General features: G+C 44.3%; 2 protein-coding genes across 2 annotated transcripts; one reads left to right on the forward strand and one right to left on the reverse strand.

Annotated features, from left to right (window-relative positions):
• Window positions 1-6133, reverse strand: LOC136549978 (ubiquitin carboxyl-terminal hydrolase 2-like). Its single transcript, XM_066541410.1, has 3 exons — window positions 5978-6133; window positions 2815-5816; window positions 1-843 (listed from the first exon to the last, which is right to left on the reverse strand). Exons 2-3 carry the CDS (start codon window positions 5745-5747, stop codon window positions 603-605), a joined length of 3174 nt encoding a protein of 1057 aa, XP_066397507.1. The 5' UTR covers window positions 5748-5816; window positions 5978-6133; the 3' UTR covers window positions 1-602.
• A 2973-nt stretch (window positions 6134-9106) lies between these two features.
• Window positions 9107-11684, forward strand: LOC136552078 (3-deoxy-manno-octulosonate cytidylyltransferase-like). Its single transcript, XM_066543623.1, has 8 exons — window positions 9107-9521; window positions 10041-10086; window positions 10168-10254; window positions 10336-10460; window positions 10725-10864; window positions 10943-10994; window positions 11095-11205; window positions 11411-11684. Exons 1-8 carry the CDS (start codon window positions 9195-9197, stop codon window positions 11603-11605), a joined length of 1083 nt encoding a protein of 360 aa, XP_066399720.1. The 5' UTR covers window positions 9107-9194; the 3' UTR covers window positions 11606-11684.
• Window positions 11685-12079: the final 395 nt, after the last annotated feature.

Raw genomic sequence — 12079 nt, forward strand, 5'->3', positions numbered from 1 at the left:
CAGCTGCCAGGCTGAAATGATACGGGATGCAAAATCTGAAACCAAAATTTCAAGCGGGAACTCAATAACAAAAGAATCTGAGTATATATATGTATTAAAAAAAGGATCTCTCAGATACGATCTCTCCGGGTGATGAGGTGTGAAAACAGCTGTGATAGTTGCAACTACAGGATAGATCCTAAACCTGTTACAATGCCCCCATCACTCAAAATCTGGGGGCATGCACATACCAAAGAAAAATTTCAAGTTGACCATGAACCTTTCAACAAAACGCTGCCAATTTTAACCAATCTCCAGGCCACCAACTATGTTCTTCAAAGACCAAAAAGAAAAAAAGAGAAGGAAATGGCTGTAGGGGAGTATGAACAGTTCTGTTCAAGTCCGTGAAAATCTCTTCGACCAAGCAAATGAATGGTAATGAAGCCACCTAGGGCCATGGAGCGACTCAATCGAAGGAACAAAATGGACTAGATAGCTACATTAGTATGCAAACTCATTGAGTCATGCCCACCAAAAAAATGTTGTCTTCACCTCCCAGTTTACCCCCAGTGATCTTGCACGATAAGTGACTGTCTGATGAGTAGGCTGAAAGAGATCTTATCTTAGTCGCCCACCCTCTCATAAAACAGAATGTAAGCCTCACAGTTCAGCACTTCTTCCAGAGAGGCTTCTCTGACTTGTCCATCGCTCGCATAAAACCAAGACTTTGAGCCAGTGCTCTGCTGCTGCCGACCTCCAATCTTGCAAGCTCTCACGTACGCAATATAATGACCTCCCGTCATGGTTCCCAAGTGCTCGACAACACCAACTAGACGATAGGTGCTGGTGTTGTTCTCCTTACATCTGCAAGTAACAGAAAACAGTGATGAACAGACCAATCCCAACGCTGCAAAGAGCTGTTGCTACTGATAAATCACAAGCATGTCACACTTCTATCACACGATCATCAAGACCTCATCAGAGGTTATGGATATTAAAACCCAAGATACCTTGGCTTTTCCAAATACATAGTTTTTCCTATGCAGTTAGATATACACTATGTCTAGGTACATAATAGAATCAATGTATCTAAAAAAGCCAAAACGTCTTATAATTTGGAACTGAGGGAGTAAATATTATAAGGCTTAGCTACTAAATAAACTATGCAGAACATATCCCTCATCAAGAATAAATGTAGTGAAGTTGGGTAGTAAGGACCAAGAAAATTTTAATGTGTTAGATTGATTAGGACACCAATAGAAGATTTCGCCATTATATGCCCTCAAACATGACTATATAGCTTCAGTACAAAAGTTCCTAGTCAATTTGAACTGTAGGCCGTGGAGCAGAAGCATGAGCCGCAGATCTGCAGAGCAGAAGGGGCGGGAGTTCCAGGTGCTACAGCCATCGTCTTCTCTTCCCCTATCTCCTCTCTTTCCCTCCCCTCTCAATTGGCGTGCTGCAGGGTGGGGTGTGTTCCAGCGGAAGGTATAGGTGCCGCGCGTGATTTCCCCTGCATGCGCAGCTCCCTCTTGTTTTCCGCGTGATTTCCCCTGCGCGCGCAACTCCCTCTCGTTTTCTCCCCCCCACGCATCGCTCCGCGCACTTTTCCCTGTGCCTGCAGCCACCTTGTCGCTCTTGCAGCGTCAGTCCCATGCCATGGCGATGCCATACGCAGGGAGGTCACAGCAGGCATGACGCCTCGATTGGAAAATGCCCAGACGGCGCCTTAATAACCATGCATTTGAGCAGGGTAACCCAAACTGAACCCCTTTTTTGCACCATATTTTCAGTAGAGTGAATATTTCAGGTAACTCGAAACTGAACCTAATTGGTTAGCTAGCTTGATAGTTATATGGCAGAATTATTATGGACATGGATATATTTGTAATAACTAATAAGTGCCTTGAAAAAAAAGTAGCGACAGATTAATAGTGTTATATATTTTGTTGATTCGCATGCTGAAAAGGTCAGCTTACCTGTTTGTTTGGGTAGTAATCAGTTCAATCAAATCCTTTCACTGGTTTCAACTTCACTATACGTGGCCTTCTCAGGTGCTTAACAATTATAGTTGGTTACAGCTATCTTGCTTAACTAATGAAAGAAAAATTTTGCTGCTGTATCCATACTATGACAGCTCATATTGTGGAAAAGCATCTCCTATGTCAGTTGAGTTTATTAATGAATCTAAAGCTATCTAGAGAAAGAACACCCCAGATTACTCCAAGCATCATTGGAACTTTCCCTTTAATTTGTTCGTGTCACTATGGATGGATTTTCACAAGTACATGATTCACTCTTCTGTTTTAGCAAGCTTATAGCCTAAAGCAGATCACACATATCAAGTTACATGTTATGCTAATATAGTAATATTCCTGTATTGTTTGTGATTTCACATTACTGCCCAATGTTTCAGAGAAAATCATTGTAAGGACAGCAGATGGTAGAGAACCTTTGGAAAGAACCTTGCATTCGGCATGTCAAGTTCATTATAGCTATTACTTGGACCTTACACCACAAATTGCATAAATTATTGACAGAAAGTTTCATTATGGCATGAATTTAGTTATAACATGTGTTCGAGCAAAAATAAAAAAAAGAATTTAGTTATAACATAAGCACGTGTAGACATGAATTCAGCACGATGGTCACTGTTTACTTGTGTATTTCCATTATTGTCGAGAAAAAAGAGAGCTGTAATATGTGTACAATATAATCGTATATGGTTTACTATCATTTTGTACGATAATGTCACCGTAGTGTTGAATTGCAGCAAAGCAGAAAACAGTTGACTCATTAAAGGATAAAATAGATGTTTTCAGAAGTAGATGGTACCTTGGGTCCATGAATGGTTGTATATCAAGCATCTCCTTAAAGCGCACATGTCCTTTCAGTTTCTTATATCGACCATGAGAATCCTGGCTGAATCTGTTCAAGTTAATCGTCAATACAGGTGGAGCCTTGTTTATAAGAATTCTTCTCAATGCAGCTCTGAAAACCTGTGTCTCATCCTCTTTCTTCTTATTTTGGTTATCTTGCACTAGCTGTGCCTTACCAACCATCTTCATTCGCTTCCTCCTGCCTTGATTCTTTGTGATGGCATCTTCATTATCTTTTGCACCCAGCAAGGTTTTTTGTGCATCTGATGGAAGGCTACTCGACACAACTTCTTCAGTACCACCAACAGGTTGAGCTTCAACATTGTTAGTTGCATTGCAAGACACGGAATCACCACCACAACTCAGTGGTGCACTTGCTGCTTTGGCGGTTATATCCACATTATGACCATCATTATATTGGATAGGTGAATCATGTTGTTGGTTATTCAAAGATGAGGACTCAATTTCTAAGCTTTTCAAATCCATACACTGTTCCTTGTGGCTGGTCTGATTGCTTGACTGTTCAGTCTCATTCATAGTGAAGACTGCACCAGATCTCTGCATAGAAGTATTTTCTGTGTCCGGAAAATTACAATCACAGTTTTGTTCAGGGTCAGCCAAAGAAGGATTAACACACCTACCTTCCTTGCAATGCATATCAGAATGTACGTTGTCAGAGCAATCACCAGTTGCCATAATCTGATCAATGTCCTTTTTGCAACCATCAGTTCCCATAACCTGATCAATGCCCTCCTGCTTGCTGCAGCTCACGATCAACTTTTCACCATCTTTTCTTCCATCACCACCTGCCATCATCTCCTCACCATCCTTTATTTCATTAGCTCCGTCCGTCATCTCCATGACATTTTTTCTTTCATCAGCTTTTACGCGTGCAGCATTAGTACAGTGCTCACACAGCCATGGCTCAGACAGCAGCTCTGGTTCAGTATACAAAGCCAAGCAGCCCTCAACTGATACAGGAGCATTACTATCATCTACCTCATCATCAGCACTGTTACTACTCCAAGCCATTACATCAATATCTTCTACTTTAGAAGCTTCTTTCTTGACTTCAGAAGTAACTTCCGGTTCATTGAACATATCACCAAGACCAACATAGTCATCTTGCTCCACATCTCCACAATATCCAGGTTGTGTATTATTTTCGGTTACTGGAGAAATAACTAGAGGAGGAACTGCACATTCAGAATTATACGAATTTTCAATGGTTTCATCCCTTTCCTTGGCAGTGGTACCAATTTCTTTGTAAGGAAGTAAGATAACAGTCTGTAAGGAGGCATCATCATCAACAGTGTTCTCGCCTGAGTGCTCAGAACCCAAGATCTGCTCTTTGGGTAGAGCATCATCCTGAGGGTGCAAGGGACCATCTGTTGCATCCCTGCATTCCCAAATTTGTCCTGTTCCAGTAGAATCTGCAGAATCAAGAATCTCAGATTTTGTTTCATCCGCATCGGCGACATAATCCAACCAGCAGATGCTATGCTCCACATTCGTAGTGGCATTTTGTTCTTGATTAGACACAGAACCACATGACTCACTGCATCCAGAGGGCTCAGCCTCTTTCTCGCTGACTACCTGTTCGAGTTCTGAACCAGGAATTTGGGAATTGTTGCGCTCAGCAATTGTTTGGATCTGTTCTTTACTCTCTACTGAAGGAGATGCTCGAGCTGGAACCTTCCCGTATCTGCGGCTTTTGTTCCTATCTCGTATGGATTGTTTGGTCCTCTTTGCTGGTGGTGATGAAACACTCTTGGTTGGAGGCTTCCTTGATGGAACTGGTAGTGAGAGATCAAGGAATTGATCATGTTTAACGGAACTGTGTGAGCATTCTGTGCTGGACACAGTACTAGACAGCTGACCCCCAAAAATGGAATCCACAATTGTGGGAACCCTTGCATCTGAAGCTTCCTCCGCTAGCTTCCGTGCTTCAGTTTCCTCTGTACGCAAACCATCAAGAAAACAACGGAGCAATTCATGACTATCCTGCATCTGGTAGCCCCTGAACTGCGGATATTTTGAGCAAATGCTTGAGAAGAGGTTCTTCGGGCTTAGCGCGCCTCCTGCATGATTTGAAGCACTTGTCTCTGCAAAAAGCTTCTTCAGTGACATAGCAAGGGCCCCTGTAGGAACATCTGGTCCTAACATCTTCCTGCGCAGCCTATCAACCGCGAGGAGGCTCTGCAGCACTGCATTGAAGAAGCATGTATTTCCCAGATTTGGCAGCCCTTTGATCACATTAGCATCGGGGTTAATCAAACGCCATGAATCAGTATCCTCTGCACCAGCCACCTTATCATCCACTGCTGCTGCAACAACTGTCTCTAATTTGGGCATCTCAATTGACACCTCCTTTTCACATGACAAACAATAAGCAACTGTTGGGTCATCATACCTTGCAGCCCACCAATGCCGGTCCTGCTTAGCATGCCGTCTGGCATGGCCATAGGGCTTGGTATCCTCTACTGCACCACCACAAAAATGCCGACCACAGTCCAAGCAGACCCACGTATCACTTTTGTCCGCCTTTGCCTGCGCCTTGGCGGTAGCGCCTTTGGAGGTGCCTCCTTTCTTCTTCTGCTTACCCCCAGCACCATCTTTCTTTCTTGGGGCATCTTCTCGGCAGTGCTCACATGACGCAACGTGCTTGGAAGACAAGATCTCCAGGAGGACCTTGTCCAAGTGGGCATTGTCACGCCCGTAGTGGCCGCAATGCTCCCGGCCACTAGCTGAAGCAGCTGCTTCCTCTGCTGAGTGGCTTGCATCCTGCGATGCTGCATCACCAGGTCCAACCTCCGAGGATGAGGCTGGAAGATCCCGTTCATGCGCTTTCCGCGGGTTCTTGGGCTTAGCCTTCACCTTCTTCCCCATCACTCCTGAACAGGGCTGGAATCAACCAGGGGCGGAACCAGTGAAGGACATAGGTTTACAAATATACACCTGACAATTTTTGCAAAAAAAAAAAGTCGAAGTTAGTATGCATGATACATGTATTCAGTTGTAATTAGATCGGATCCGAAGACAAGTAGCCAAATAGCTTAAGTTAGGGTTTGGGCCCTCGGTTTCGCACAACAGGAAGGGAAGAGAAGAGTTGCGCGTACCTGGTGGGTGCTCGTCGCCGGCGAAGCGCCCGACGAAAACAGGGGAACCTAGCGTAGGTCGGCGGCGACGGTCGCACAGTCGTCGCCAGGAGAAAAAGAGGGAGGGGGAGAGCGCACGCGTGGTAAACCTGAGTTATATCGCTTCTACTCCTCTACTGGCGGAAGGTCTCTCCGATTCTCACTCGGTCACTTAAGTATGGCAACGGATCGGGTTCGGATCGGGTGGAGTCTCCGTGCACCTAAAATCAAAACCCGAAATTAAAATCCGAATCTGCCCCGAAAACCGATTCGGGTGAAAATCCATCACCAAAACCAAACCCGCGGATACCCGAAACCCGAATGGATACCCGAAACCCGCGGATATATATACACATATTCACATGTATAAACAAGAGGCAACAAATAATAAATATTTTCATGAGTCAACTTTAAATAAATTTAATAATCTAAGTAAACAAATTATTATTAGTATATTATAAAACATGAGTTTTAATTCCAAATGATTTATTTCAGATATCCATTGGATATCTACGGGTGGAAAATCAAACACGAAACCGAACCCGATTGGTTTCGGGGTCCGAACCCGAAAACCGTGGGTGAAAAACCATCTCCAAACCCGAACCCACAGAACCCGAAACCCGCGGATATCCGCCCTAAACCCGATCTGTTGCCATCCTTACGGTCACTCCCCACCCTTTAATAATATAGAATAAAAATAAATAAATAAATATACAGCACCCCATGGCGCCCCGTCTAAACTATCAGCCCTCGTCTACCTCTATTTCTATCTTCAAAAGAAATATTCTATCCTAGGCATCGAGATTCTCTACTCTATACCTATTTCTCCCGCACCCGTGTTATCTATATCCTATACTCTATACCTACTATTCCATATTTTATTTCCCTCCTTCTCCCTTTCTCTCTCACTAATTCTCTCTCTGCGCTACAGTGTTTAGCATGTATATTGTGCGTGCGCTGGACTTCCACGTGCACTGTGCCGCCAGAACGCTGCAGACCGGTTTACAGGCGCGCGGTGCCGGGCCGTTTAGGGCGTGTTTGGTACCCTTCCCAGCCCAGCCAGGCCAGCTCCAGGTAGCCAGGCTGCATTTGCCCAGACCAGATGCATGCAACAAGGGTTGTTTGGTTGTATGCATCTATGGAACTAGGCTAGGCTGAGACAGTGTTCGATTACATGCATGTGTTTGCAGATTTTAAAAGCCTATACATGAATCATTGTTTGGTTGGCTGCATACAATAAATTCTAGTCACCTCTTGCATGTAGTGGTAACATTACCACCCACTAGTTGACATCATATATTACATCAATTTCCAAATAAAAAAACATACTAGCAAGGCAATAACTACTGCTATTACAAGTATAAATGAACTATGGCACAAGCGAAAGTTGCCATTTCCATCATTTTCTAGTAGAGGTGCACTGACAGGTTGGAGGAGAGGTGGATTTTCAGGTTGATCACCATAGAAAGCTAGCAAAGCTTCATTTCTTGTTTTGTATTTTTTGTAGCAGTTTTCCTTGAAACCATCTACTTGAGCATGTGCTTTGCCCCAGCTAGAGTAGACCCTAGACTCCTTCCCAACATGAACAACATAACAAGCCATAGCTAAACATGTTCTCAGATCAATTAAAAAACAACACAGGCAATGGATATGTGCTCAGATTAATCAAAATAACATCACAGGCAATGGGTATGTGCTTAGATCAATCAAAAAACATTACATGCAATGAACATGTGCTCAGATCAATCCAAAAACATCACAGGCAATGGATAAGTGCTCAGTTCAGTCATAAAGCATCACAGGCAATGGACATGTGCTCAGATATAAGAAAACAAACGTCACAGACAACAAGGCAAGTGCTCGGAATAAAATTGTGCAAATCACAGGCACAGGCTGGTGCCCATATCAAGTTCAGAACCATTAGGTTCACATCATTGGCAATGGACTCATGGTCAGATTGCCACCACTAGGTTGATCTAGGTTGTAGGTGCAGGGTTATCTAAGACACTAACTATATGTTAGTGTTAGTAAGTAAGCTATGCAGGATCAGATCAACTACACAAAAGAGAAGGTCAACCCACTACACATCCACCAACTGTAGTTGGATATGCACAAAAGAGACCACCACTGCATAGGGACAGCACTGCATCAGAAGACCATCATGATAATGCAGGCACTACACAAAAGGATCAACCCTAAACTGTGAAGCCTTCACATGTAGTAGTGCTTGGTCAAGTAGATCCTTAGCCACAGCTCACGGTGGGAGTCAGACGTCTTGACAAAAGCTGAACCCAAGACCTTGTTGTCCAGCAGATGACCATAAGCACACATCAATGCTTCTTTAGTAAAGCCTGGCACAAACATAACAGCACCATACAGCTTAGGGTGGGAATCTTCAACCTTGGTCGACCTAATAGCATCAGCAACTTCCTTCACTGCCTCTGCCATGCTAGTGAACAGAACTGGTGTGCCTGCAGCGAGATCAACAAACAATGGTGACATAGGGTTTCAAATCGCACGGAAAAAATAGAGAAAGAGAAGGAGAAAAATTCACTTGCTTCGAGAGGACGCAAATCCACGGCACCTGCAACAAATCGAGAGAGAGGGTAGACATTAGGAGACCACGAATCCATCAAGAACACCGGAGGGAGGAGGAAGAGGAGATGGAGCTTACCGACGACGCAGACGGGGAGCGACAAGAAGAAGAAGAGAGGGAGGCAGTGAGAGGGAAGATATATAGGCGGTGAATGGCGGGAACGGGAGAGGTAACCCTAGGATCTTCGCGCCATCTCCCCGCGCATGGAATCGCCAGACGCGCGAGCTCGCGGGAGCACGAAGCAAGCCAGGCTGAAGAAAAACGACCGATTTGGACGTTCCTCGTGAGCCAGGTCAGGAGAGAGCTTTTGTACGAGCAAAACCTGGCTCAGAAGGGTGGCCAGGAACTAAACATGAGTAGGCTGCATCCCGAGAGCCTGGCCCTTATGCGGCAAACAAACACACCATTAGCGGTCGCGGTGCGGATAGCCGGCCCTACCCCGGGCCCCGGTGCCGCCGCCGCCCCTCCCCGCCGCACGTGAATCAGCGCCGACAGGTGGGCCCTCAGGTGCCTCCCTCGTCCGTGAATCCCCTCCCTCGCTCCTTGCCTTGGCTGCGCCCGCCCGCGCCTCTCGCCCCGCCGCCGGCCACGCCCGCCTCACTAATGGCCCGCGCGCCTGCGATACCTGAACCTAATAATCACAAAGAGCTCAGCGCGCGGATCCAGAGGAGGGGACCGTGTGCCGACGCCGCGATGCCGATCAGCGCGCCGTCGTCCGACTCCTCGTCCTCGTCGGGCTCGGGTGCCCGCGTGTGGGTACTCCACGGGCTAGCGCTCGGCGCCGCGGCCGCGGCCGCTGCCGCGGCATACCTGTACCGGTGGCCGAGCGGGTTCCGCAGCCGCGCGGTGGGGATCATACCCGCGCGCTTCGCCTCCACGCGATTCGAGGGCAAGCCGCTCGTTCACATCCTCGGCAAGCCCACGATCCAGGCCCGCCTCCTTCTTCTTACCTTGTCTTATCGCATCTTTTAGAGAGAGATGGGAAGCTTGCGGTAGATACTCAATATATAGGGGAAATTGTACCTGCAACTCGCGGTTGGGAGTGCGAGGGGAGGTCGAATCGAATTATGCTGTTTCCATTTAGAATGAACTACACAGTGGCTGTTCTGCTGGTTACTGAAATGTTGTGAATCGTTTGCAGGCTTCATTCCTCACAATTCAATGTTTATCCAGCAATTAAAAAGTCAAGCTTGAGTTGGGTGAATTTCAATTTGATGGATTTTGGAGAAGGGAAATGGTATAGCTGTTAGTTTTAGCCAGTTTTAATTTCTTGCCTGCGATTAATCCAGCAATATGTATAATTCCTACAGCACCTTGTGCTGACACTTTTTTACACTGAATACAGAACTAATTTCTTCTGAAAGTGTATCGTTGCTTCTTCTGATTTGTTACATATTTTACTTCTTGTTCACTTGTTCAGTTAAAAATTTGTGTGTTTCGCACTTACAGAGAACATGGGAAAGAGTTATGCTAGCTTCTTCTTTGGACCATGTTGGTAAGCCCAAGATGGCTAATATTAATCACTGATTGGTTTCATTTGTTTGTCATGTTCACACTTGTGCCTTTTCCCCCTTAGTTGTGGCAACGAATGATGAGAGAATTGCAGAGTGTTGTCGGGGATTTGGAGCTAATGTTATAATGACATCAGAATCTTGCAAAAATGGTACTGATTGTTTTTTTTTTTTGTAGTTATATTATCTCTTCATGGAGGTGTGTGTTTATTGGCATTTGCTTGATAACATAGGATCTGAACGCTGCTGTGAGGCACTTAAGAAGCTTGAGAAACACTATGATATTGTCGTCAATATTCAAGGAGATGAGCCTCTTATTGAACCAGAGATAATAGATGGTGTAGTTATGTTACTGCAGGTGGTTAATTACACAACACTGTCTTGATGTTGCCTGTACTTCTCTTCAGTTAAATAAAATAGTTCTTAGCATTTGTAGCTGGGGAATAATATATTTTCTTTAAGCTTACTCCTGAAAATAATTCATTCATCACTCTAATTATGTTGCATGCTATACATTTAACATTTATCTTGACCTTGTGCAACCTAAACACCTTGTGCCTTGCAGATGTCTTGATCTCTTTTTATTGACCTTGTTTTCTTGTACTTCAAATGTGGCTTGCAGCGAGCTCCTGATGCAGTCTTCAGCACAGCTGTTACTTCACTGAAACCAGAAGATGCATTCGATACAAATCGAGTGAAGTGTGTTGTGGATAATAAGGGCTACGCAATATACTTTTCAAGAGGGCTGATTCCATTCAATAAGTGAGACACCAATGGTTGCTTTAACTCTTCCATTGGCTATATTTTCACATGAAATTTTTCTGACCCTGACCATTTCAGATCAGGGAATGTCAATCCGAAATACCCTTATCTTCTTCATCTTGGAATTGCGGTATTTTATCAACCTTATGTTTATTTATTTATATTTGCTTCATGGTCCTTTGATTAACCGACTTTTTACTAATTAATTAACCGACTGTTCTCTCACGCAGGGCTTTGATTCAAAGTTTTTGAAGATATATCCAGAACTTCCACCAACACCGTTACAAATGGAAGAGGACCTAGAGCAACTGAAAGTTCTTGAAAACGGCTATAGGATGAAGGTATTTTGGCATGGAACTCTAGAATCTATGAGATAGACAGTGCCTGTTTGTTACTGCTGTTTTGCAGTTTGTTCACGATGAGCCACGGTTTGAATGCTACTATGTTTTCAATGTGTGCAGTAGCATATCTTTTTGTATGGTGCATAACCGGTTACTGTCTGTAGTTTATATCCTAGAGCACTGAGTTTTGTTTCTGTAATTGTAGGTGATCAAAGTGGACCACGATGCTCATGGTGTAGATGCACCTGAGGACGTTGAGAAAATCGAAGCACTGATGCGGGCGAGAAACTCAGTAGAAAATGAAGAGAAAGTGAGTGCTTTGCATTGCTATCGGCATAGGATTGGTGTGAGACTTTTGGTTGTGCTATTCCATTTTCTGAATGGCATGATACCAAGTTAAGCTGCTGCATCAGTTCTTGAAGTTTGTGCTTGCTAAACTTTGAGTGATTGAGGCCCTGTTTAGTTTCTAAAAATTTTCACCTCAAAGTGTCACATTGAATCTTGCGGCACATGCATGGAGTACTAAATGTAGACGAAAAAAAAAACTAATTGCACAGGTCTCGGCAAAATCGCGAGACGAATCTTTTAAGTCTAATTAGTCCATGAAAAGCCTTAAGTGCTACAGTAACCCACACGTGCTAATGACCGATTAATTAGTATCATTAGATTTGTCTCGCAGTTTTCTGATGGGTTCTGTAATTTGTTTTTTTATTAGTATCTAAAAACCTCTTCTGACATTCTTCCGACACATTGATATGACATCAAAAAAATTTCATTTCGCGAACTAAAAATATGTCGATTGTCACTTCCATTACTCCTCAATCAGCAGTTCAGCGCACAGGTGGATCGTATCTGTACTCAGGAGTTAGTAGCA

Source organism: Miscanthus floridulus, chromosome 4, assembly GCF_019320115.1.
Source record: "Miscanthus floridulus cultivar M001 chromosome 4, ASM1932011v1, whole genome shotgun sequence".
Classification (NCBI taxonomy): Eukaryota; Viridiplantae; Streptophyta; class Magnoliopsida; order Poales; family Poaceae; genus Miscanthus; species Miscanthus floridulus.

Excerpts from the sequence above, each read along its gene's own strand:
- LOC136549978 (XM_066541410.1), bottom strand. The coding sequence starts at position 5,747 with ATGGGGAAGAAGGTGAAGGCTAAGCCCAAGAACCCGCGGAAAGCGCAT. Across the intron at positions 844-2,814 it reads CAACCATTCATGGACCCAAG|ATGTAAGGAGAACAACACCA; the intron begins GTACCATCTACT and ends TGTTACTTGCAG.
- LOC136552078 (XM_066543623.1), top strand. The coding sequence starts at position 9,195 with ATGGCCCGCGCGCCTGCGATACCTGAACCTAATAATCACAAAGAGCTC. Across the intron at positions 10,865-10,942 it reads GGGCTGATTCCATTCAATAA|ATCAGGGAATGTCAATCCGA; the intron begins GTGAGACACCAA and ends TGACCATTTCAG. Across the intron at positions 11,206-11,410 it reads AAAACGGCTATAGGATGAAG|GTGATCAAAGTGGACCACGA; the intron begins GTATTTTGGCAT and ends CTGTAATTGTAG.